At 46.7% G+C, this 27,431-nt stretch overlaps 1 protein-coding gene across 2 annotated transcripts; it reads left to right on the top strand.

Annotated features, from left to right (window-relative positions):
* On the top strand, window positions 1–24,750 carry WSCD1 (WSC domain containing 1). Of its 2 annotated transcripts, none has more exons than XM_018084793.2 (9): window positions 1–685; window positions 8,372–9,057; window positions 12,174–12,288; window positions 12,769–12,953; window positions 15,591–15,712; window positions 20,703–20,868; window positions 22,294–22,458; window positions 23,055–23,255; window positions 24,276–24,750. In XM_018084793.2, exons 2-9 carry the CDS (start codon window positions 8,631–8,633, stop codon window positions 24,626–24,628), a joined length of 1,734 nt encoding a protein of 577 aa, XP_017940282.1. In that variant the 5' UTR covers window positions 1–685; window positions 8,372–8,630; the 3' UTR covers window positions 24,629–24,750. The 2 variants fall into 2 exon arrangements, with proteins under 2 accessions (XP_017940282.1, XP_017940281.1); XM_018084792.2 differs by having other exon boundaries at window positions 1–735.
* Window positions 24,751–27,431: the final 2,681 nt, after the last annotated feature.

The following is a 27,431-nucleotide window of genomic DNA, read 5'->3' as shown; positions in this document are numbered from 1 at the left end:
GCAGATGTTTTAAGAATAATTATAAATTGCTCAGTCTCCATGTGAAGCAGCAGCAGAACAGAGCTGAAACGTGCAGGGAAGGCGGCAGCACAGGCAGTCCTGAGGACACCAGCAACTGCCTTTCAGCTCTCACATTTATAAATATTTTACTTCCAGCCAACTGTGCCCAGAATAACAATTTTCTGCCTGAAATCTCCAAGCTGGTGCCGGGAGGCTGTCAGGGACTCGCTTTCCCGGGACCCTCTCGACCTGTTGGGAAGGGGTCCGGGTCTCCAGAGGAGCGGCTTCAGAAGGATCTGCCCCTAGTGGGAAGAGGCACCGAGAAACAAACACTGAGCATCCGTTCAGCTGATCGCATTAGGGCTTCACGCTGCTGCCGCCACTCAGCCCTCTGCCGATGCAGCCATCCGTGCGCTTGGACAAACATCCAGGCAGAGGGAATGGCTAGGTCTGGAAACGTCTGCAGCTGCAGGAGGCTGCAGAGCTCTGCCGTGGAGCAGCCGTAGAGAGAGGCTGTTTCCCCGAGCAGGGGAGCGTTATGAAACACGAGTGCACCGGCTGTGCCTGAGGATTTTGGCAGCGCGGCGCGGAGGCTGCTTCCATCCAGCCTGTTGGCGCAGGAGGCCATGGAGCGGTTCCCTGCCGCCGGCCCCCGCAGGGCGCAGGACCCCGGAGCCCCGGCCCGGTGAGACACGGGGACCCCGGCGAGCCGCAGGGACCGCGGGGACGGCAGCGGTGAGCGGGGCCGGGGCAGGGCGGACGGGGGGACCGAGCCCGCAGAGCCCGCACGGAGCGGTGCGCGGGATTACGGTCTGCGCGCTGGAACCGGGCGGCGGGAGAAGGATTAGTAGGGAAGGGCAGAGGGAGCGGGATTTACCAGCTTTTCAGACATGCATTACGGCTTTTTATAATATTTCACTGGATTGTCCAGGACTTTGCCTGGCTACAACAGGGGTTCCTCGGCCATAAAGGAAAGGTGAGGTTTTTCTTCTTTTTCTCACGGTTGCAGTACCTGCCTCTTGGAGCCGTGTGCCAGCTGGCCTAGGCACGAGCAAAAACCGGACAACTTTTTGCAGAGGCTGAGGGATCAGCGTTCATTGCAGTCTCAATGGCTGTTTGATTTATTAAATTTATCCACAGCTCCTAACTAGACGGGGCTTAGTGGCATTATTTATAAAGACTTCAGTTTGGTCTCGAGATGCCCTTTCCCCAAGCATCCACGGAACATTATGCTTGAAAAGTCAGCATGGATACTGCGAGTATGTTTCTGTCAGCCTGATCAGGCAGGCTGGAATGCTCAGCTTCTCCAAACAGTTTCTGGAACATCACTGTGCTGAACAAATACACTCTTAACAACGTGAATGTTGCAGGAATTCATATATTGAAGGGTTTATGGAAGATACTTTTTAAACACCTATGATTTAGTTACAAAGCTGTATGTTATTTTAATTCAAGTAGATTTCTTTGCACACAGGAAAGATCTCATCTCTAGCTCCTGTGGGCTAAAGCAGACATCAATATATGGTAGATTTGTTATAACATTCTCATGCAAAACTTCAGCCACAGACCATATAGGGGCTTTTGGAAACTGCAGATCATCATTTGCTGGGTACTTGAACTTTTAATATCAAAGGATATACATCATGCATGAACGCTTTACTATTGACAAAATACTTTGAAGGCTCAGGAATAGTTTGCTGAAAGCTCTTGGTTTATCAGCCTGTATATCACCTCTGGAGCACACATCCCTCTGTGTAGAGAATGCACACACGTATGTGTGTGCACGTCTACCTCTGAAATAGGGGTTGGCATATGCCCACATCTTTTCCATACTGGTGTGGAATCAGTTCTCCTGATTCCTGCATTATCACTGAGCTAAGTAAAACGTATGGGATTAGTGCAGAAATACCATGTCACCACAGTGTGCTCTCTACTCAAGCTGTCTCTGAGCACTTTCCAAGTCACACTGTTCCACAACAAGCCTTGCTGGACCAGCTGCCTCCCATAGACTCCTCTGCATCCCTCACCTCAGGCTCTGCGCTCACCAACAACATTATTGTCCAGATTTACACCTATTTATGATAAAAAATTAGTCTCAAAAAGTGGACTATCTGGTGAAAGAGCTGCTGGGACTGAATTTGCACAAGTTAGTGCTGCCTCTCCAGCCTCAGGCTGCAGCTCTGCTCTGTGACATTACCTTTCCCTTCCAAAGCTGAATTATCTGTCACTGTAAAACACCTCCCATATTGAATACAGGGGGTATAATGTATGTATTGTGTTATTTTCAACTTGATTTGACTACTTTATGGACTACAGAGTTTTTTCTCTGTCTTCCTGCTAACTCAGCATAAAGATTTTTTTTCTGCCTTATTTATCACCATTCAGTATTATTTAAAAGTTTTAACACAATCTCAGCATCAAAGATAACTTTGCAATTTGATTACATATTGTAGCAAACACACTTGTAGCAAGCAATGGTAAACTTGCTGGAAAGCCCTCTCAAGCTGCAATGCTTGCCACCAGGGCATGTGGAGAAAGGGGTGCTTTTACCTCATTTCTAGCTTGCTACAGACCTTACAGGGAGATACGTGCGTCAGGTCAGTACAAACCCATCCTCTAGCAAGAAGAACTTTCTAAGTTGGAAGAAGTACTTGAAGAAGTGCCTACTGCTTCCAGCAGCCCTGAGGATGAGGCCAGATCCTTTGGGAAGGCAGCTGGCATGCCACATCAGGGCTGCCTGAAGGTCCCTTCCCTTCTGTCTCATCGGTCACTCCATTGCTTTACTGAAAATCCCTAGACCATAAGTTTCATTTTGATGGAAAAGGGGTGAAAGAGTTAGTTTCTAGAAATATTTAAAAGCCAAATTATTTTCTAAATCACAGTGGTGGAGGTGACTTGAAAGGAAATGAGGAAAACACCTTTTCTCATATTTAGATGCAAACCCTCAGCAGGTTCTGCAGCAGCAGAACTGACTGATGTGTGTTCCACGTGGAGGGTGACACAGGCTGTGCCCGAGCAAAGCAGGGGCACTAACTCATCCTCAGCCTTGTGGGCCCAAGCTGGATGTTCCTGCCTCGGAGCAAAGAACAAAAGCAACCTGAGTTTTCCCCTTACCTTGCAGAAAGGGCAGGGATGAGAAGAACAGAGAGCAGCAGAGCGGGCACAGTGGCAGCAGGAGCCATGGGCACAGTGGCAGCAGGAGCTGTGGGCACAGCAGGAGTGGGACGTGGGGCACAGCAGGAGCAGGACATGGGGCACAGCAGGAGCAGGACATGGGGCACAGCAGGAGCGAGTGGGACGTGGGGCACACCAGGGCTGTGCCCTGGCCCTGCCTGCGCAGCACAGCTCGTGCCCTGCGACAGAACCCACACACGTAGGGCTGTCGGAAGAGATGCCTGCCCAGGGCCAGAGCTGGAGGGTGCTTCTGCCTCCAGCTGAAGCCAAATGCTCTTGAAAGGCCAGATTGTGAATTCTGGATGGGTCTCATTCGAGCACTGCACCATAACTGCCAGAAAGGTCAGCGACCGGGTTGTCGTCCACAGCGACATGAAGGACATGAACATTACTCTTCATCAAAAATTTCCCCTCTTTTTGGTGAAAGAATATCCAAGGAAAGGTGATGGAATTACAAAATCACCTTTCTTTCCTTTGCCTGAATTCCTCAATTATGTTGTCACTGAGACAATTCCACATGACACTTTCTTAAGGAGCTAGAAAAAGTAACAATGGACCTGAACCAAAATCGATCAGCGTCAACCTGTATCCTGATTTGGGTGGATTTTGGCTGAAGACAGTAGAGCACGAGGATGTTTCTTCTAAGCTTCACTTTCAGCATCTGCCACTTTCCACACAAAAATGATCCACAGTTTCATTTTTCTCTCTTTTTCCAATATTTGGAAACTGGAATAATAAAGAATTTCTCTGTCGATTCCACTCAAGGTATGAGGGAAGAGCTCCCCTCAACTTTGTTGTCTTTTCTAACCCCTTTCTCAAACCTGGAGAGATGCTCTGGGCACAATATGAAAGCATGGCTACAAGGAGCACTCACTGTCAGCTGTCTCAGTTTCTCAGGATGATTTCAGGTATCGGAATAAAGGGAACTGCAAATACTTGGCAGGGTCCCAGCATCGAATTTGTGGCTTCTTAAGAGTTTTACTTCCTATGTGCATTCACACAGTATGATGTTTCCCTTGACTTTCCAAACTGCCTTGAGAAAAAGGCAGTGTGTATCCAAAGAAAAGGCTGTGAGCCAGAATCCTTCAGCTAGGGCCTAACTGACTGCACTTGTCCTCAAAGAAAGCTGACAAAAGAAAGGAGAAATGTGGAAGAGGGATGGATTTTTCTAAAAATAGTGTACCTGAGTCCAATTCCCTTCAGTTTACAATAGAAAACATCTTGCTTCCATGCCAAGAACTCTGAATTTGCAAAATCCTGCTGCTCTTTAGACAAGACCAACTCTTGATGAGCTGCAGTCACCAATGCAGCACTGACCTGAGCTTCTGCATTGAGCACATATCAAGGGAAAGCCCTCACATAAGCAACTCTTCACCTTCAAGTCTGGGGCTGTTTTTCAGTGTCTTCAGCCTTTACCAGCATTCTTGGCATCACTGAAAGTATTCAGCCTTCCCTTAAGAATTCTGTAACTGCTCCTTGAGCTAGGAGAGCAGAATTGCCAAGAGCTTTACCATGTTTCTTTTATTTCTCTTTATGAACGCATTAACACAGCTGCCTAGTGTGATATCCTCTGTTACACTTTGCAAGATCATTTTGGAAGCAAGGTACTGACCTGCTTTTCCTTATAGCAACTTTCTGGTGGCAAGGGATTCTTTCCCTGCTGAAGGCCCAGGACCCAGTGGATCTCCCGCTTCCACTCACCATCCCCCAAGCTGATACTTGCCAGTGCTAATTACTGCCCTTCTCCCTGGCCCCCCACCCGCCCTGCAGCCTGTGCAGCATTAACCCTTTCATCACCTTCTTCACCTAGAGATCTCCTCTGCCATTTCACAGTTCTCATTGCTCATCTCAAACTCCTTTCAATTACAATTTTATGATTTTACAAACAATTCCTAATTAATATGGTCCTAAACACCTTTGACTGTGAGAACTGATGAACAGAGGAATGCTTTTCTTCTGTTTCACTTCATTCATTTTAAGTGAAACATGCATGAAAAAGATAAATGTTGCATTTTCTATTACCAGATACTAGTTCTTTCCTTCTTACTCTTTCCTGTTTAATATCATCATCAAAAGTGATGCACTTGAATTCTTCTAGGCATACTTTGATGATATTGCAATATGCAGTTTATGGAAAAATCAAATGACAGTTTTTATGTCAGTAGCACCCTCTGCTATTTCCCCACTAAAAAGCAACATTTAATTTTTGAGTTGTACATTCGTAGCAGTCTGTGGGCAGAGAGTCTCCTTATTTATTTGGTTGGATTTTACTACAATGCACTGTCATGGCAACTGCTCTAAGGGCAAGTGCATCTGGAGGTAATTCATACACATCATGTTGAATGCAGCAAAATTGCCTTATACCATTTAAACTTTTTCAGCCACTGGGCAAGGACAAAGTTAGCCTTCTGAGACATAGAAGCAGCTTTTCCTTAGTAAATAAATAAATAAACAAACTTGGCAGAGCAACAGGAGCAATGCCAAACATTTCTTTGTGTTTGGGCACAGAGCCTGCTGCACAGTTAAATTAGGTCTGATACCTTGGGTGTTTTCTCCAGTTCTGCTGATGCACAGCAAGTTTTCCATCCTGCTCATGTGGAGGTGGAACATCACACCCTACCACAGCGCTCTTTGGGCAGGTGGTGGCCAGACTGGCCTCCCCTGGCTCCAGGAAACATTGCCACATGCTGCCTGGGCAAGTGGCAGATCCTCTCATCCTGGGGATGGTGCAGCCTCCAGCTGTTCCACTCTACACCACTGCAAACATGGACAAACTACCCAAATCCACTGACCAAGCACACAGTGGTGTTAAAAGAGACTGAACTGGGCCAGTGAAGCCTAACATGCCCAACCTCTGCTACACGGCCTCAGTGGCCCTTCTCCAGCCGAGCTGCCACTCTGGGCACGGCTCCATGAGGCACGGCTCGATGAGCCCAAAGGCTGTGGCTGCTGCAGCACAGCCTCTCCAGTGCCAGCAACAGTGCATCTGAGAACCTGGCCTTGAAGCATCTCTCACTTTGTGAATAAACCAAAAGAGCTGTGAAACCCTGAATTACTGCAAATCTGATCAGTTTATCTGGCCTCATCTTGCTGCTGGGGGGGGGAATCTTAAATCTTTTGAAGTCCTGTGTGACTGCAGCCATTGCCATCTCCCGGATGAGGCTTTGCAGCAGTGTTTTACCACCACTTTATAGTGCAGATGACACCTCCAAGAGCACGGTGTGCCCAGCCCTCGGCTGCTGAGGCAAACAGCCACCTGCCCACTGACCCAGCCTTCCCTCAAAGTACTGCTGGCTGCACGGAGCACGGTCATTCCCAGCCCAAATTCCAAGCTAATATCTGCACATAGCTTGCTTTCAGATCAGACAGCCTCCATTGGGAACAACTCAAGTTTCCAGCAGCCCCATGGCAGGAACAACTAGTGAATCGAATCCCACCTATGCTCAGAGACTATTTCTTCAGATGAATTAGCGCAGTAACAACTTGCAGGATCTAATTAGGGCTAATTTTCCATTCATCTGTCTTGGTACTTCTGACCCTTTTACTGCAATGCTTGAGCACTCACAACATTGATCAGAGATTTTCAATAATTTACCAAGGGTCAGCTCTTCAGCTGGTGTAAATCAATGCATTTTCTTTGGCTTTGAAGGGAGGTGTGCAACTTCTCCTGTAGTGAGAGTAGTCAGAATTCACTGCAGATGTACAGCCTGGCTGTGCTTCTCACCTGCTCATGCTCCCGAGCCCTTAGAGAAATAAGGACATAGAATATTTTTACTCAGTCCCATACAACTAAAATCAGCATACATGAACTTCAACAACACAACAACAACTTAAAAAAATACCTAAATCAGGTCTTCAAGGCCACCTAAATTTTAAGATTAGAGACAGGGACTCCTGCCTTGTGACAGCTGTGTTTAAGAATCAAGGCTGAAAGGTCACACAAAAGGAATTCAGGCTCAACTGACAAAAGACTCAGCTGAGCCTTAATTTGTTTTTGTCCTACAAGTTTTGAACCTTTGGTTTTGGTTATTGTTTAAGACAGAAAGAATTTGCCCAACCAAATGAAAAAGGGAATGGGTGGAGACTTAATTGGTAACATTTATTTAATAAAGAGGCATAAGTGAATATCCACAAAACTTTCAGTCAGATACAGAAACAAGAAATACCAGTAAGCAAACGTTCATTGAGAGGACTGTGGATTTCAGGAGTGTGCCCCAATTGCAAGCTAAACAAAAGCCATAATATTTTCTTTTCTGGAAAACACTGCATATTTTCTCAACACTTGCCTGGCTCCACAGAGAAGGGATGCACTGGGAAAACAGGAACTTATGGGGAGATGCCAGCTTTTATTTGCCATGGGAGGTTAAAGGTTCCCTAGAGCACAAAGGAGCTTTTCTTGCCCAGACAATCTCATCGTGATACACATCAGCACAACTAAAGCTGCAAAGCTCAGCAGCAGTCAAGAGAGATCTGCTGAACTTGAGATGAAATTTTTTCAAACATTCACTACTTTTTATCCACACGCATCCACACATCAATAGTTGGCAATATGAATCTACAAAAAAAAAAAAAAAGCAGGATCTCTGGTTTTTGATAAAGCAACATGCACAACAACTCCCCCAGCTCTGTAAATACAGAACCCCCAAGTATCTTTCCAGCATAAAGCCCAACTTCATTGTGCTGCACAGAGATTAATAATTATCATCTTATCTATTGTGAGTTAATGCAATTTCTTTTTTCCTCCCACACACCCACACTTCAGTTTCCTTCTGATCTGCATTTGTAGCTCAGCTACTGTTTAGCTGAAAGGAAGGAATCTGGTAATACCTCTGTAAAAAGATGCCTGTACTGTGGCTGCCTGTTCAGCCAGTGACAAAGGATGGAGATGCTGGCTACTGACAAAAGAAAATAACTTCCTTTCCAATCGTCCCGAGATAAATAACCTCACCATAAAGGTATTTTTTGTGCATTCCAAGGAAAGAGAAAGGAAAGAAAAAAAGTCTGAAGATCTGAAACTCACTTGTACTCAATCAATTGTTCTCATTGGATTATAGTTCTTAATGTGCATAATTATAAACAACAGATGGAGAAATGCTCATCTAAAGTCAAAAGGGGTGGGTGGATGGGGGAAAGTGACCCTGATGGTGCATATTTTCAATTTGGATGTGAACCAACCTTCCTCCCCTTGGTAATTCAGGTTTCAGCATCGGCTGTTCGGCAGGACATGATGAAGGCATCACCCTGGGAACGTGCAGAGACCCTGGGCCAGCCTGGTGCCTGAGGCTGGTGGCAGTGCTGCACCAAGCTGGTCTCTGCTGCAGCTGGCTGGGAAGAAGCTTTTCATCGGAGGAAGGCACCAAAGTGATGGGCTGAACTTACGGGAGGAATGAGCATCTGGTCAGGTGGAGATTCAGGGACCCGTCGGGAGGCGTGAAGGGCCCAGTTTCAGTAAGGGCATGGCCAAAGCTTTCTTCAGGCTACAGAAGTTTCTCCGTCGGACCCAGTTTCTGCTCTTCTTCCTCACAGCAGCTTACCTGATGGCTGGCAGCCTCCTGCTGCTGCAGCGGACCCGCCTGGTTATCCAGCAAGGTTCACACGGGACCTCCGCTAACCAGGCCCTGGCAGTGCCAGATGAGACAGCCGGGGTGGGGATGGCAGAGCCCAGGGCTCTGCAGAACCCCCGCCCTGCTCCCAGGCTGCTGGTGGGCATGGATGCGCTGCAGGAGCCGGCCCTGGACCAGCGGCACAGCCCACGCTGGCTCGTGTCCCGCAATTCGGAGCTCAGGCAGCTGAGAAGGAGGTGGTTTCACAGGTTCATCAGCAACCAGGAGCCCATGGAGACAGCAGGATTTAAAGTGATCAAACACACTGCTGAACACAAAGGTAAGGGACGTACCTTGCACATTTTCTGGCACGCACAGAAACTGCACCTTGCACGTCCCAGGCAGACACAGGTGAGCACCACAATGTGTCCCTGCAGATGGGCCTTCCTCCTCACTCATCACTACTTTCAAAACAGTTCTTAGGCACGTGCACATGCCAAAGTACAAACCTAACCTCCCTGGTCATGCTGAGCTGTAACTTCCTCCAAAAAAGTAATTTTATTGATTGAATGGAAGCCCAGACAGTGCAATGTGCTTCCCTAATTTAAATTATTTTCTCTTCAAGCAGGCAGAGATGACCATTTTAATTGATTTTCTTTCTCAGAAGAAGGAACACTTTAAAAGTGGATTTTATCAAATTAACTATCCAAGACCACACAGTACCATAAGTCTAGAAGTGCCTCCTTGCTGCTAAAGCTAAAACTTGGCTGAGCATTCCCAGGGAGCAGACAAGCCCACCACAGGAAGCACCAGGATCTGCCCTGGGTGACTGCCATGCCCTCGCTGCAGCATCAGAGCGTGAGTTTGCAGTCTTTGACACGTTGCCTTTTAGAAGAACTAGTTGTTCTTGGAGATGTTTCACTGATAATAAAGCAGGAATGGGATCTGGATGACTAGACACCACATTACTAAACTGCTTTTTAGTTTGTTGAATAAATTTACTCAAACAAAAGAGCACCTAATCCAAAAATCCCACAAAATGGGTGCCACATTGTGATACCTACCGAGGGAATTGTCAGAAACGGGAGGGAGAAGGCAATAGTGGTGGTTGTATGGGAGATGAGTCACACAGTGTGAGTCATGCAGACTGAACCACTGGAGCTACCTGAAGAATCAAGGTGGAGCTGCTCCACAGACACTTCAGAACACCCTGTTGGTAGCAGGTTTTGGTGGCAGAGGAGAGAATGAGAGCCACTCAGCCAGGGCCTTGCTCAGGTTCTAACTGCTGATGAGAGGGGCCACTCACCATATTGAAGTGTAGATTCAAATATGCATCATTTGAATATCTGACTGAACATGAAGTGACATTATTAATAACACTATTGTTCAGAAGCTGGATCAGCCTTTGAAGATTATCGATTAAAATTTAACTACCTACGTAGAGCATGTTACCTTCCCCAACTCGCTTCTAGTAAACTTAGATGCTTGTTATTTTGTTATCTCTTTCAAGATCTAATGAACTCCTCCGTGGTTATAATGCTTATTAAAGTTTCAGTGATGCCCTGTAGTTCCTGCTCAGTGAAGCAGCATTGCCTGACTGTTGGAGGCTGGGCTTGTGCACTCCTCAGTGGTGCCATTCCAAAAACACCCTGGCTCTGATGCAGCACAGCTGCCCTGCCCCTGCTTGCCCAGGGGCTGCCAGCCAGCCCTCTGTGTGCCTCCCCAGGCAGACCCTTAACCCAAGACAAAAACAATGGCATCTGACCCAGCATATTGGGAACCTCCCAGCTCACTTTGCCTTGCTCTGACTCCACCCAAGAGCACACAGCCTTGGGTGAGAAAATCCAAGTCCTTTTTTTTTCTCCAAGTCAGGCTCCCACCTGCTGACACTGCAAGTAGCTTAGGGTAGGGACCTCATCTTTTCCTGCCAGGGACACTGGCAAACACTGTCAGTACAACAAATGAGAGTTTTCTGTTCCAAGTGCTTACAGCAGATGGAGTTTTACAGTTTCTCCTGGCCTGGTTCTGCCGTTGCACAGGATGCAGAGGTGACAGGGACTGGATCGCTGACATGACATGACATGTCACTAAGACCACGACTCATTCATAGGAGGATGTGAGTGAGAAACCACTGCTGGGCTGGCAGTGGCATGGGAGGGACACAGGAGGAGGGCGGACAGTGGCTGCCCTGCCTGGGACCCCCACTCGGGCTCTTTGGCCCCACAGCCTCAGTTTTCTGCTGCTACTGCTTTGACTGGAAATACCCAAATCAAAAGCCAACAGTGAAATGTGGAGCGCCCTCGTTGGAAGTGCATGACTCCCACCTCATTAACAGCGTGCTGGAGTGTGTGTTCACAGCTTGTGAATTTTCTAATTGCATGTTGGCAAATTACTGAGTGTAGGTCTTTGAAGCTACTGTTGCGTTTGTAATATTTAAATGTTTGATTTATTATTCCTGGCTCCAAAATCCATGTTAGAGTGGCTGAAACTTCCTTTTTCTTGTGAATTATTTTATTGCTAATATTATGCTTTTTAGTTTCATTTTTCATCATATATTCTTTTCTTGTCCACAGCTTAGATTAGTTAATTTCCCTGTGCTATCATCTCAATGTTGCTACTCTTAAAATCAAATTTCCTTTTTTCTTTCATATTCTAATGATAAAATGTACTTACAGACACACAATTGCTGTGTAATAGTGGGATGCCACATCATCCTTCCAATCGTATATTCAAAAATAGGCTGGATTTTTATAGTATTTTGTTCACGACAACAAAAAAGAGGCTGAATTGGATGCAGTCTAAGAGAAACATTCATCTTTCATATGCTAAGTAAAGCAAGACGAAGAGATTCCTTTGCACCAGAGAGAAGGAGACAGCTCAATGCATGGCACTGCCTAGTTAAGACTGAAGCTTTCTTTCCATTACAGCTTTAATATTACTCTCTATACCCAAAGAAAACTGATTTTCTTAATATTTTTCTTGCCCCATGTCATTACCAACTAGAGATTTAAAGAGCACTTGGGAGAAATCCAACAAGATTTCTGGAAGTTTTTACCATTTTGAAGACCACATTCTCCTTTACTTTAGAGAAGTGCCATGTTTCATCCCCCAAGGGAGGGAGTCAAGCAGGCAGCACCTGCCTGCAGGAGCCGCGGTTCCGGGGGATCGTGGACTCCAGGTGTGCAAAGGCAGGTCTGCTGAAAGGAATCTGGTGAAAGTCTCGTTCCCTTCAGCGCAGTTCCATGGGACAGTCACACTGACCCCTTCAATACCCCTGCCAAGATCCAGCACCAAGGGAGAGCTCTGCAGAGCAGGTGGGGCCCTGGGCAGGTTGGGACTTGACTGAACACAGCCCTGCTTGCAGCGTATGGTGCTGGATCGGCCCCGTATGGGTTTTTCCCTTCCCCCATCTCCATCCCATATGCGTTGCCTAACCCTGGTCTTGCATGCACACAGGCACCTACATAGGATGCTTCACCGACGATTCGAGGGAGAGGACACTGAAGGGAGCTGTCTTTTATGACTTAAGAAAAATGACAGTAGCTCACTGTCAAGAAGCTTGTGCTGAGAGGTGAGTGGTACTTTTTCACTGCAAGTTTTCTCTCTTCTGATAATAAGTGGAACTGAATTTGAAATGGGAAAAGCATTTCTACATTAGACATACAGCATCTGTAAAAACGGTAATTATCTCATACCTTCAGGCATGGCGTAGCTCTGCTACCCTGCTTGAAGCAGACCACTGCACTACTGCCTATTCTCTATGGCAGCATAGCTACCTACAATATATTTTCTGTTGTCCTTGACAAAAATTACCATATGGTTAAATAGTCTTTGTCAGATACCTGTCTTTTGATAGATACTGGTCTCTAGCCCAAATCTCAAGCTGGCTGCCTCTGTCAAGGAGGCCATGCTGTCCCTGGGGCAGACTCAGCTCTGGAGCAGGGCAGCAGAAGCTCACACCATACACAGGGACGTGCTCCTGCCTCCCTTAGGTACAAAATGGGGAGCAGACGGGTGCCTCTGTGACAACGGCTGGTTTTGCTCCTTGCAGGGCTTACACCTACGCGGGGCTGGTGTACGGAGCAGAGTGTTACTGCGGGAACACCCTCCCGGCCACCGCCTCCAGGCCCGAGGAGTGCAACAGCGAGTGCAAGGGGGAGAAGGGCTCTGTGTGCGGAGGGGTGAACCGGCTCTCGGTCTACAGGGTGGAGGAGCTGCGGGCAGGAGCCAGGAGACGTAAGTGGGTGTGGGACCGAAGAGGGGAGAGATGTCAGGGCCGGGCTGAGCACGTGGGTTGTCCCCGCTGATTGTCTCACTCCACTTGTCACTAGAGTTTGAAATGGCAAAGGACAAAGGTACCTGCAGGGCACAGCATCCATTTGCTGCTGGTCTGGTCCCTGGCTCCCTCCCCAAAATAGCAGCGCTGCTCTCTGCCCCAGAGCAGGGAGACTGCCTGGCACAGCTGCCTCGGGACTGCCATGGAGGAGGTTGGTGTCACCAGGGATGAAACACAATGCAGTGCAGAGCAACTGCAACAGAATTTCAGCTGAAAACCCACTCCCTTTGGCACCCACTGCAGGAGGACAAACCCACGTGTTTGAGAAACAGCCTTGGAAGTGGGTGCCCTATAACAGGAGGGCAGAAAAGCACTCAGATCAAGGCCACCCTAAGCTCAGATGATCCCAAACAAAATGAGTGCTCTGTGACTGCAGCAGGGAGCAAATAGAGGCCAGAGAGAGAACCACAACAATCCCTTTCCTAATTGAAAGAAAAGAGACCACAGAGTTTTGCTTTTCCAAGGACTTCTGTTCCAGCAGCAGTTGGGATTTTTGTTTCATCTTTAGATGGCAACACACTCTACTCATCATTCAATTAGCTGCCATGGGGGACACAATGGATAAACCTTTAGGCCAACACAAAGCACATAAAAGACCTAAACAGCTGATCAGTCTTTTCAATTGGCAAGTTCACAAGACCTTAAGGATGTTATTTGCCGAGAAGAAGCACCAAGGCCTTAGGTTGTGCCAGTATCGATGGTACTTCATTTCTTCTTAAAGACAAGTCAAGGTTTGTATAATAATCCACCCAGCTACATATAAATTATATATCAAAGGTACATAGACTTAAATTGCCACTGTCAGGCTGATGGGCACATTGGCAGGTTTCCCAGGACATGCATCACTGTTTAAACCTCAAGCATAAAATATATATACATACTTGGCAGGAAAAGGCAGCATTTAATTTTTTTTAAAGTATTAATGAATTAGTCATCAAATTAGTCTAGCCTGGAGCTAGATATGTATTTTTTTTGCCCTTAGTAACACCTGATAGTTGTCTGAAGAATCCCCCTGATGCAAGCCAGCTGAGGGGCCAACAGAAGTATTAATCACAATGAACAAGTATGTTGGAAAGTAACTCTGAGACTGTAACAGCCCGTGTGATTTACGCTGTGTAATGTAGAGCACAGACCTTGCGTAAGACTTACACGGAGCAGGTTCAGTGGCATCTCCATTTAAATCTTCTGAGAGATGGGGCTTGCTGTCTCCCCTGTCCGTCCCTCACCTCCTCCTTCCCCCTGCAGTCCCCTGGACACGCCGAGCTGTGCAGCTCCTGTGCTGCAGGTACCCCTACATCATGTCAGGGAAGCTCAAAGCCCACATGGCAGCAGGGGTGGCTGTGGCACAGTGCAGCTTGCCTTGGGGCAGGACTCCCCAAAAGACAGGCAGACCACACAAACCCAGCTGTTTCCAGTGGGATCTGTGGGTTCCCTGTGAACCTGCTCCCTCTAATGCTGGTGTGGGCTGCTCAAGCTTTCTTTCTGACCACTGAGACAACTCTAAACATGTTCATAACCATTTTGTTTCAGGAATTAAATATTAGTGTGAAGTTTAGTAGGAGGCCTTTCAAGAACATCCTGAGAAGCCCAAACATGCCCAGGTCCTTCATTCTTTGGTGCTGTGCTTGCAGTGACCTGGTCCCAGGGAGACTCCTGTTCCCCTCAGCTTGGGTCAAGTTATTTTATTTTCACATCACCTGAGTGATCCCAGAGATCCAGCACTGCTTCTAGTAACTGGTTTGAACAGTTATTAGAACAATATTTAAGCAGCTTCTCCTTAGATTACTCTTGACTCGTCCTGGAAAATCTGGGCTTTTCTGCCAGGAAATTCATGCAGAACCAGTTTTTTTCTTCATAACTACACTGCATCTCTCCTGTCATCCAACTCACTTCCCACGTCAGTTCTGGTGATACTGTTCAAGGGAGACCCTGTAATTCTGCCAAGATTTGTGGTGTTTCTACAGAAGCAGGTGAGATCAGAGGCTGGTGCTAAAGATGTGGTGGAAGCTGTTCTCCCAGACCAGTTGACAAAAACTCAGTTTAGGGCCTGAAGGCTGCAGCAAATTCCCTTGGCCTGAAAAGCAGGAGAGGGAGGAGAGAGGCAGCTGAGCAGGAAAATGGGTCCAGGGAAGGTTTTTTTCAGGATTCATTTACATGCCTTTCCTTTCCTGGTGCAGATCTTGGGAAGCTTTGTAGATTTTTATCAGGGTTTTGAGGGGAAAGCAAGTCTTCAGAGGAAACTGGGACCTGCAAACAATAGCAATGCTGTCCACTGGTGGAATGTAACCCAGACCCTGTGCTGCAGCCCTGCTTTCCATGGTTTGTACAAAGCTGGAGGCATGTGCTCCTTGCAATACCACAGGATTTGCAACACGTTTTTCTAGCATATATCAGGGTTTCTCTTACTTCTGCAGCCTTTGTAATATAAAATTTATTTTATTATTTTTGGCTTCTGAACCTAGTATTGTTCTTTGTGAAAGAGGCAGGATACTACGGACGTCGTATTCTTAAGAGAAACCTATTTCATATCCCCGCAGGGAGGAATGTTATCTATCGAGGATGTTTTAGAGCTCCAGAAAATTTAACAGACACCTTTCCAGCCTCTTTGATACAGCCCAATTTGACGGTGGAGATGTGCTCTGAATTTTGCTCCAAGAAAGTAAGAACAGTTCTCATTTCACATCCTTTCTTCTTTTTTGTTAAAGTCTAATCTACTAAGGGAAGGGCAGAGATTAGTGCCTTAGAGCTTTGAATTTGTAAATGAGTTTCTAAAGGACAAAACTCATCAGAGTAAATACCCAGTGATGCATCTGGTCCAGCCACTGGAGTGGGGATGGCAGGAGGGAAAGCCATGAGAGCGGTGCCACATGATACACAGAAAAGCTGCTCTAAGTGATGAGTATCGACCATGAGGAAATCAATATTGTCTCTATGTCACATTCCAGCCAAGCCCTGAGCCAGATCTGACCCCGAGGGAGGTCTCAGTGGCTGCAGCTCATGGGGAGGCTCGCTGCCAGAGGGGGGATGTGGGCTGGCAGCATCTGAACCAGAACTCTAGTGCCCTGCGGGGAGCCAGCCCTGCTCAGCTCTCAGGGAGCTGTGGGCAGGGCACCTTCTGTTTTAGTGGCTGTTGGTCCTCTTCCCTCCCTCCCCAGTCTGATGGGGCCAATTTTTTGTACAGAGGGTTCACTGTGTGGTCAGATTTTGCCTGCAGCCACATTCGGCCTCATGCACTAAGCTCAACATTCAATTGCTTTTTGCAGCATCACAAAATCGATTAAAACTATGAAGGCATGAAAAACAAATCTTCTTAATTACTAGGTAGAGTGGGGAAGCTTTTCCCAGTCAACATATCCTCTAAACCAGTTTTAAGAATGCACTGTGGAATTAACTCTGTGCAGTGAATTGCCCACATACCCTGTGTACAGCACCTCACAAACACACACCCCAACACACTCTCATATCCTCTAGGCATAGAAATGTTCAGGAATTAGTGAGCAATTATTTCCAAGCTCTGCTATCAGTCTATTGTTTAATGGCGAGAAAAAATCTTGATCTGTGTCAGTTTACCCCATGTAACATAATTCTATTAATATTTACTGATGAAATGCAATTAATTATTGCTTCTCTGTCTGGGAGAATGATATGAAACATGGAGAAGCTGTTTTCAGATGGGCTCATGAGGTCAGTTTTTTTAAGCACAGTCCTGCCATACTGTTTTTGGGAGATGATTTTTCTGAAAAGACAGGTTTTCAGAAGCATAGTTTCTTCAAGTTTTTCCAGACATCTGAAATTACTGGTGACTGAGAAGGACAAGGAAAAGATAACAGCCAAAATGTACCACATGAACATGACATCCAAACAGGTTTAGGATGGAGGACACTGTCCATCTCTGTGGAATAGCAATAGAGATGGAGTTAGAGCTAATGCATATTTGCTTGATGTAGCTTGAGTGAGAAAGTCATCAGCAACCCAGATATTACAAAAGATTATCTAAACAGACTCTTTCCGCACAGAAGGCACAGAGAGGGCTGCAAAAACGATAGCATGAAGAGAAAAAGCTACTGAAGGAAGGTGAAGAACAGGTTTGGTACCTCTCATTTATTGCTTCCTTGAAATGGTGCAGGTAACAACTCGCTGTTAGCTCTGCTGGGCACTGTGAGACCCTCTGCAAAGAGACTATTTCCCTACAAAAGACTGGCAATTTCTCCCTCTGCTTCAGAAGCAGAATTGCATATCCACAAGTCCAATTGTCACACATCAATTTGTGGTTTAACTCCAGATACTTAAACAAGACCTGTTATGACACCCCAAACATGTGTGATGACATGAATAAAATCTGGAAGAACACGCTCTCTCTCTTGAGAGCTGCAGTACCTCATGGCATCCGAGCCATGGCAACAAGTCTGCACACTTGAACATTTCCACCTCTAAGGTGCTTTTCTTTTTTTTATGGAGCAATTCACAGAACACAGTGATCTTCTCAATTCAAAACCAGACCTGCTATTTTGGATTCCAGATGTAGCTACATGCACTTATCTACCCATAAACAAATGACTCCTGGGATTTGGATTCAAATCCCATTGTAGAATTCATACAGAGTGATTCCATAGCTTGATTTAGATATTTTTTTAAACACAATAAAACAAAGATAAGTAGGCCAGAACCTTGACTGACACAGATAATCACAGCCTTGCTGACTTTACTGCAGCAGTGAGAGGGGAACATTCCAAATAGGGTCACACTGGGTCTAACATTGCCCTGCAGAAATGTCCCCTGGCTCAACAGATCACAGAGAAAAACAAGCTGTAATTTTTATGCAAGGACAGGATTGACTTTATGGTATTTATACTTTGCTTTTAGCATATCCAGTGCAATGACAACTTGAAGAATGACTTCTAGATTTGCTGCAAAATGAACATGCCAATTTTTAAATTAACCAAACCCATCAGTTTTACTTGGGAGAGGAATTTCCTTCTGCAATTAGACCCCATCTCTTATTCTTTCTGATAGATTGAAAGAATTTAACTGCATCAGATAGGAGAGTTAGCATAGGAAGTTGGAAAAGGAACTAATTTAGCAGAGTAATCAGAGCAAAACAGATAAATGTATTTTTAATCTATTCATAATTCTTATTTGGATACAGCCTACTACAAAACAATCAGTGATTGAATCATATCAACTGTGTTGCTATTGGAGAATGTTTGCTTTCCTTACACCACTCAAGCTACCTGTTGAGGCTTCATCTCACAAATTCTTGTGTAAATAGTCCCACTGAAATCACCTCTCCCTGAGTTACAACTCACAGGATGCACACCTGAGCCTGTCAGTGCCTGCTTTACAGCTCAGTCCAGGAAAATGCTTATCCACAGCCCCACAGAGCTCTCTGGCTGTGTGCTGGTGTCTCACCAAAGCACAGCATCACAGATCTGTGTGTGCTGAGCTCCAGGACTAGTCCCTCACTTCAAAGTTAGATGGTTACTTCAAGCCATGACCCCAGCTTGGGGCACACCTAAATACACAGGTGAGCAAAGGGGATGGCTCAGACTTTTGCTTAAACACTGATGGGAAGTCAAGACTGAACAGGTCACTTTGCAGTCACTGCGCTGCATCAGGCAGGCAGAGCAGCGGGCAGGCAGAGCAGCGGGCAGGCAGAGCAGCGGGCAGGCAGAGCAGCGGGCAGGCAGAGCATCACAGCACTTTGCACCAAGGCCGTGGGTCCTGGTCAGTCTCTTCTCCCAGGGAACAAGTCACAGGGCATGAGGAAAAGCCCTCAAGTTGCACTGGGGGAGATTTATACCGGATATTAGGAAAATGTGGAGATTTCCCTTGCAAAGCCCTCTCCCAGTTTCTCCTCTTCCTCACCCATGTGAGGAAGGCTGCACAGCTGAGGGTCAGCCCTTTGTGCTGAAGGGCTGCAGAGCACCCACCAGCTTCTGCAGACACAGGAGGTAGGGAGAAGTGGTTGCTTATGTCTCCTCACAAAAGCCCGGGCCTTCCAGAACAGTCCTTCACTTGCAGGGGCCACTTGGTGTGAGATACAAGGAACATTTTTTTCTAGGCTGTGTTTGAGGGCAGGGACACATTAATTTCTCAAACTGAGAAACACTGCTTCATTGTAAAGGAAAGATTTCTGTTTGCAGGCAAACCCAGAACTGTTTTGCCCTTGGATCAGGTCTGTGAATAGTTTCTGACAATGTCATATCTGATTCGCTGAGCAAATGTTGGCTGGTGGGGCACACACAGCACACGTGTTGCATTTGCCTCCTTATCGGAGGATGAACGCATGGGCAAGAGCAAGAGATAAGCTGCTCAGCAGTCCTGTCATGCTTTCCCAGACTCAAAAAGACTTTTATAAGACAAAAAGTGTTGATATGGAATAGGGGGACTTGAACATTCTGCACTCAAATAGTCCCTGAACTTACTTCTGCCGACTCACACAGCCCCGCATGAGCTCACAGGGGACTCTGGGACAAGCCCACTCCTTACAAAAACAGGAGAAAACCTGAATTTTAGGGTAAATAAGCAACTACTAATTTCTTCAGCAAATAATTAACATGTTTCCCTCAAACTTGCTTTAATTCTTACCACCATTAGCCCAAATGCAGCTTTGCAGCCTGTTGCCATCCTCGATAAGAGTAGTACAACAAAACCCGAATTATTCTGCATCAAATACATTAAAGAAAACATTTCTTATGGACAAAAATTTTCCTTGGAAATTCATTCCTTGCAAGGAACACTGACTGTAACTTCCTCATGGTTGCACACCTTAGGAGGTTTCCTATCTAGAAGCAAGGTAGCACAAAACACAGAATCACAGAATCTGCTGAGTTGGACATGTCTGTGCCTGAGGGCAGAGTCCAGGCACCAGCTGAGCTCACCCCATGGCACCCAGGGCAGAGCCACGTGTGGGCACCACGGGTCCCCCCTGCTGCCATCACAGTCCCTCTGAAAAATGGGCCAAAAATCGCTGGGTGGAGCATTTCTAAATAGTTCTTTCAAAACTATACCCAGTAGCTCTCAAACCCTCTACCAGCCCCTCTCTGCACATTCATTTTTTTGCAAACTGTGAGGTCACACTAAGATGCAAACTTTCTTTATGGCTTGACTTTGTTCTTTCTATCTTTACACATGATTGCAGCAGTCAGTGGGTCCACAGTTCCTTCTTCCCTTTAATTCTTTTAAGAGCAAGTTTCCTCTACACAAACTTTGGTAAAATCAACTGAATAAGGCAAACTTGTGGCAGCTGACTTGGTTTGAGGGAATGTAAATGGAACTTTAAAGTTCTTTCAATTCAAAATGCTCATTTTTGGAGGCAAGTTCAAACTTTTCCTACACTGATATTTTGCAGGTGCAATTACATACTAGGTGCTGCAGGAGTGTTATAACTTTTTTTTATGAATTATGAAAAAGAATATTGTCAATTTTAAAAGTTTTTGAGGTTTTTGCCTGAAACCCACTTTTTAGGTAATTACAGTATGAAAACAGTAATAGTAAAAGAGCACTAGCTTTAGAATGACATATCAAACACTGCTTTCATCTTGATAGTGGCCTTGTGAAGATTTATTTTCTTTGCACGGCAGCAGCATTCCCCACAGACTGTTGATGCCCTGGCATTTCTGCACTGATCCATTTTCTCTCTTCCGTAGGAGTTTCCCTTGGCAGTGATCCAAGGGCAGGAGTGTTACTGTGGATACCCCACCGGGCGGTTCTCCCTGCGCGAGGGCGCGGACGGGCTGCGCTGCCGCGGGACACGCAACACCAGCAGCGCTGCCCAGGGAAAGTACTGCCTGGTCTATCAGACACCCGTGCAAGGTACAAGCTCCAGCCTCACTGTGCCAGGGTCACCACTGCTGGAAACAGCCCCTGTGCCCCTTCTGCAGCGGGTAAAAGTGATCTCCTTTACAGCAGTCTGAGCCACAGTAGTGGGTATTGTGACACAGGCAGGAATTTAGGAAACGGACTTTATCTAAATTCCCCCTTTGTAATCATGCTCATGAAGATGCATCTTTCCATTCTCTCACTGCACAGCACAGCCTCCCCTCAACACAGAACAACAACTTTATTCTGCAGATGGAGAGAATGAGGTAGACCTGGGAAGGTATTGCCCCACCACACAGCTCCCAGACAGGCAGCCACCAAGGCAACTCTGCAGACTCTAATTCTGCTCTACTCATCTTCCTCTAAAATATTCACCTGCATACATGTTTAAGACTGGAAAACAAGGTAGAGAGTAAGCTTCCAATCCAGAAAACCATTTAGGTGGTTCTGGCAACTTTATCCATGCAGTGATTTACATTGAGTTCAGTGAAACTTCTCACTGAAGTTTAAATAAACTTATTAAGCTTAAAATAAACAAATTAAGTGCTTTTCTGGATTGGCGATGGGCTTTTTTTCCCCCTAACACCCTTTTTTTTTTAATCCCCATCTCCCAGTTCAGAGGTAGCCTGCAGACACCAGCATGTGGAAAGACCATGCAAGAAGAATGCTTGTTTCCATGAAAGTGCTGGTACTTCCCAGGTCTGTAGAGATCAGCAGTAGTGGGAGACTGCCTTCTCTGGGCTGTGCAGGCACTTTCTAGCCATGCCTTCATCTAGAGCTTGCTCTGAAGAATGAAGAGAGCTGGCTTCTTGATGAATCATCACAAGATGATGACACAGGGTCAAGATTGGTTCTCATCCTATCCTTGGTTTCACTGGCATGTTAAGAAGCAAGGTGAGGATTTACAGAAGCACATATGAAAGCAGGTATCTGACTCCATGGCTGCAGGGCTCCCCAGTGCCTGCCCCCTTCAGAGGAATGGAAGTGCAGAGATTTAACTAAAGGCAGCTCCTTTCAGTAGGATGGTTTTCTCCTGTGTTATAAAACTCCCAGTTTCCAGGTGTAGTGGCACATTTCAAGTTCCATTGCAGAGCCAACCTGACAGGCAAATAGCTGCTAACAAACAGGCATCACCTAGGGGCTTTTAGCACAACTTACTGGCAAGTACAATGGTTTGCTGCAGCTTTATCAAAAAAACACTGCCTAACACAAAACCAGCAGAAACCTCTCTGAGGATAATCTCTTTGGCCTCATATGGTTGAATTAATTTTGGGAAATAGCTGACTCACAACCGGACTCAAATTGATATCCTATATTCATAAGAGAGAGGAGGAAGCAATAAACCCTGTAATCAAGAGCTGTCAGTGGAATTATTAAAAAGCCACAATGCTAACAATGAAATATCTTCTCTACTCACAGACACTCGCTGCACAGACAGGAAATTCTTAACCACCAAATCCAAAGTGTTTGTTGCTTTGTCGAGTTTTCCTGGGGCTGGGAACACGTGGGCTCGCCACCTGATCGAGCATGCCACGGGATACTACACGGGAAGTTACTACTTCGATGGAGCCCTCTACAACAAAGGTACCATGTCCCAAGGGATGGCACACACGCAGCCCTTCCAAGGCACAGGGCTTTACTCATTGCATTCTTCTGCCTGAGCCAGCAACGGCTGTCACTGTCAGCACATTTGGTGAAACTTAAACACACGCCTGGACCAAGCAGCCTCCCACGGTGCAGATGGCAGCAGCTGCTCTCAGAGAGAACAGCCAGGCTCTGCATTTGCAAATGTGCATATTGCCCACATTGGTGCCCTGTGCACACACACATGTGCAGTTCCCATCTGACAGGCTGTTGCCTAAACCCTGTGGGTAAGACCCTTCACGAGCACAGGAAACATGAAGGTTAAAATTTTCAAATGTTACTAATTATTCTGGGAGGGCCATATCCCGAGGGGGCAGACATTTAGCAAGCACCAAGCACTGGCCCTGGGAAAAGCTGCCTTGTGGCAGCGTGGGGCCAAGGGTGCCTTGCCCAGGGAGGGAGAGCCTGGCTGCCAGTGGGTTTAACTGACCAGTACTGTCACACCAGCTTTACACCACTGTAGGCAATGATTTAGTGCAAAAAGGCACAGACATACAATCAAGTGAAAAAGCCAACAATCCTGTCTTGTAAAACAGGTTTTAAAGGAGAAAAAGACCACTGGAGAAGTAGAAGGACCATCTGTGTGAAAACACACGAAAGTGGCAAGACAGAGATTGAAATGTTCGACTCGGCGATCCTGTTGATAAGGAACCCCTACAAATCACTGATGGCAGAGTTCAACAGAAAATACGCCGGGCACCTGGGCTATGCCACCGACCGCAACTGGAAGAGCAAAGGTAAGCACCACGCCCACATGGGCTGGTTTGAAACCCACCTCCTCAGCATGCTGGGAAGGGGGGACACACTGGGACCTGAGTGAGCACTGCAAACCAATTCAGCGGGACCCGCGTCCCACCACACCCGAGATCAGCCCCAAAAGCACTTAGACCTGCCCTGTGGGAGCAGTTGTTGTACACCCACCACCATGGGGAGGAGGGGAGCACAGCACTAACACCATGGCCACAGCCACACAGGAACACCACTGCCATTGCACTGTTGGGCTGAGAAGACATATCCAGGTACAACACTCCTGTGCACAGCCCATTTGCCAGGCTATGTGAGGTGAAGAAAATTTGCCCCTGCAGCATGTAATAACCATGAAAAATCTAATTTAAGATTTGGAGGATCCAATGGAGCATGACATTTCCTGAAGGAAATTTTACAGCACTGTACAGGTGCTACAGCACTGCAGATAAATAACAATAATAGCAATAAGGGGACTTGAGATTCAGTGTCCCCTGAACACATGAAAAGACTTCAGAACCTGCCCGCCACGCTTCACGTGTTTGACTGGCAAGTTGGCTGGGGACTGCAATTTCCCCACTGGATATGCTGCTGCACTCAGACTCTGCAGCAGAAAAGACATTTGGCTTCCATTTCTCCTTGTGCATATTTTAGGCATTACAGCTGTGGCTTGGCACAGGGCGGGGGGGGGAACTGTCCTGTGTCACACCACATTTCTTCCCCAAGTCCACGTATCACCTTTCATCGGTCACAACCCAAGACCTATTCATCAAAACCCACAAAAAAAAGTCCTCAGAAAAAAGTCTGGAGGGAATGGCTTTACCATACTGCAAATTTCGGCCACAATGCTCTTTGTCCAGCCCAAAAGCTTTTGGCAGGGCTATCTTGACCTTCAGAAATTAAATTAGCACAAACAGCAAATAGAGATCAAGGTATCATTAATGCCCAAGGCAAATTGCTGAATCGCAGCATGGCTAACAGTGTCTCATTTTCCTGGTTTTCTGGTCATCCAGAGTGGCCAGATTTCGTGAACAGCTATGCTTCCTGGTGGGCCTCCCACGTCCTGGACTGGCTGAAGTACGGGAAGCGCCTGCTCATTGTCCACTACGAAGACCTAAAGCAGAGCCTCATCCCCAAGCTCAGGGAGATGGTGGAGTTTCTGAACGTGACAGTGACAGAGGACCGGCTGCTCTGTGTGGAGAACAACAGGGATGGGAATTTCAAGCGGTCAGGTGCTAAGCAAAAGGATTTTGAGCCATTCACCCAGGAAATGAAAGATCTTATCAACAGATACATCCTGACGGTGGATGAAGCCCTGAGGGGAAGAAACTTCACAGGGCTGCCCAGGGAGTACGTGCCAAGATGATAGCCTGGTATCACACTGCTGTGGTTAAAAATAAAGTATTTTTTTCTTAAAAAAAAAAAAAAACCACAAAACCACAAACAAAACAAAAAGAAAAACAACAATGAAAAAATCCCAGTACTCTCTAGCAGTTACAGCAAAGATACTTGTGGAGGCTGCTGAGAACTGCAAATTCTCTCCACTCTTGGGAGGTTCTTCAGGGCACTAAGTGCTCCAGAAGGGAAGCAATGAAGGATAGAAATTGGGTTATAAACCAATGCAAAAAAGCTGTTAGTCTACCTGTGTGTGCCCCTCCCTGCCCAGGTAGCTCAGAGCATCCCAGCAAAACATCCCCACCCCTGTGGCACCTGTCTGCTCGCCCTACTGCCACCACAGACCTGCCAGGGGCTGCTTGGGATTCCACAGCAACTGTTGGAAATGGATGTGCTTAAAGGGGGAGAAGAGCGGGGAGTCTTAACACTGATCAGCAATTTTCATCTGAGCATTTAGGAAAATCGATTGCTTTCTTATTCCTATAACCCATTAGTCAGGTCACCTGCCACAGCAGTGCCAGGGCTGCACCGGGGCGTGGAGGTGCCGTGGATGCTGGGCAGAAAGGTGCTTCTGGAGCAACCCCAGACTGCCCTGCAGGAACAGCAGCCTGTGAAGTTAAGGACCACCTGAACTCCACAGGGAGGCAGGGTGGCCACAGCATCCCCCATGGTGAGGTGCACAGCAGGAGAACAGAAATTCAGCATGGCCAGTTGGGAATCCCTGGGTGTTATCAGCCCCAAACCTGGCCCCAGGGGCATGGATGAGACCCCAGAGGGTGGCAGAGGACAGAAGCCACCTGTGCTAGGGCCTTGGCACAGGTTTCTGCACCTCCATCTCTGCACCTGGAGAGTCACAGTGGATCTGGGGAGACACTGGGGCCAAATGTCACCACAGCTGGTGCTCTTGGTTCTAGAAGTGGCCACGGCCAAGCAGTACTGACATGAGCCTGGACTGCCTTGGGAGCAGGGGCAAAGGGGATGGCCCCACCTTGCCCCTCATCCCTGGAGGAACTCCAAGGCAGTCTGACCTGAAAAACCACAGCTACTTAAAGCTGCCCTCTGGAGCCACCCAGAGCAGCCATGAAGGTTTGATTTCTAACTCCTGCTGCTCCCTGTGGCTCCTTTCACCCTGCACCGGGGCTGTGTGTGGTGGGGAGGGAGTGAGGGCACGGGGGGCTCCCAGGGCAGCTGTCCCATGATCCTGGACCACCAGGCAGCTTGGAGATGGTGAAACATCGCAGCCGAAGGGGCTGCCCTGCTGCAAGATGCTTCTGTTCATGTGAAATAAAGGATTTCTTAAAAATTTGAGTGAAAATACTAGTTTTAATAAAACAAGAAGTTTATATAAAGGAAGTTGGACTTCCTCTGCCTGTGTATCATTGGTGTTAAAAAAACAAACCAGGATCTAGAGTACACTTCAGCCTGAGTCTCTCCCTGCTTTACGCTCCACATACAGCTCATCTCTGTGCCACCTGGCTGGCATGGGGGTTTTTGCAGGGCTGGCATGTCCCCACCACCAATCTCCAGTGCCTCCCCAGCAGTAAGGGCCCCAAGGGCCAAAGGGAAATGGTGAGGGATTGCAGTGGACTGAACTGGTTCACAAGGAAAACCGAAATTCTTTTCATTTATGCAAGGGGCACAGCTCAGAGAAACCAACTGAGTTTGGGTGCTGTAAGCCCAGATAAAGGCAATGGGAAGACCCTGACGTGCCTGCACAGAGCACAGCCCTTCCTGGGATGCCATGCAGCCCCCAGACAGGGGCATGGCTCACACACACGGATACCAAAAAAACCCCCAAATACCACCAAAATCCAATAATAATGTGCCAGTAACAAATACCACAGATAGTAAAGAAACACCCAGGTATAGAAACACCCCCATAAAGTAGATAAATTAGGATGCTACAAAACAGGACTATTACGGTCTCTACTGTGACTTAGTAAAGAGCTGATTCTTTCTGAAATTATGCATTAAATTACTTCCAAGGTTCATTTGGGCAGCAGTTGCTGTTGACGGACATGGGCCACGTCCTACAGAGTTTGAGCCCAGCCTATGGAAGGTGCACAAATACTTCACAGAAAGAAATTGCTCATGGCCTCACTGAATTACGTGCCTGAGACCACAGACCAGAATTTGGGCCCACCACAAAACATTAAGATGATGAGAATGACATTTTATTACATTGCCTTTCCAGCCTGGTATAGCTTTACAGGACCATTTAAAAAATACTTTGATCATTTCAAACCCTGTAAATGGTGAGCAGTGACAGGCTGTGAACTCTCAAGAAGGCAATTTAATTATGTGCATGTCCTGTAATGAAGGCTGTAGGTGGCTAAAATTAGAACTGGCAAAAATTATGAATATGCATTAGCTTGGTGATGCCAAAAATGAGCTCATTTGAAAAAAGAAGTTGTAGATAACCATTTCTTAAGAGCTTAGGTACAGGGACTCCCTCATAATTTTTATACATTTTATACAAAATATGTATATACATTATATATCTGTATGAACAGACACAGGAACACATCAGTTTGTGTATGTTCTGCCAGGGTTCCTTTATGACCATAGGAATAGTGAAGGACTTCTTGGGTCGTGGCACACAACCCCTGCCACTGCCTGCACCACCACATACAAGTCACCCACACAAATAAACTGACTTCTATCTTAAAAATAGCTGCAGTATTTTCACCCCTTTCTCTGCTAAGTAAAAGGTTGCAGAATGTTCTCTACTGCTCGGGAACCATCTCCAGACTAACAGCCTGAACAGTCAGAGC

Source organism: Manacus vitellinus, unplaced genomic scaffold, assembly GCF_001715985.3.
Source record: "Manacus vitellinus isolate BGI_N305 unplaced genomic scaffold, ASM171598v3 scaffold_76_pilon, whole genome shotgun sequence".
Taxonomy (NCBI): domain Eukaryota; kingdom Metazoa; phylum Chordata; class Aves; order Passeriformes; family Pipridae; genus Manacus; species Manacus vitellinus.
The sequence above is the reverse complement of the archived record's forward strand: the minus strand, read 5'-3'. Positions and strand labels throughout refer to the sequence as shown.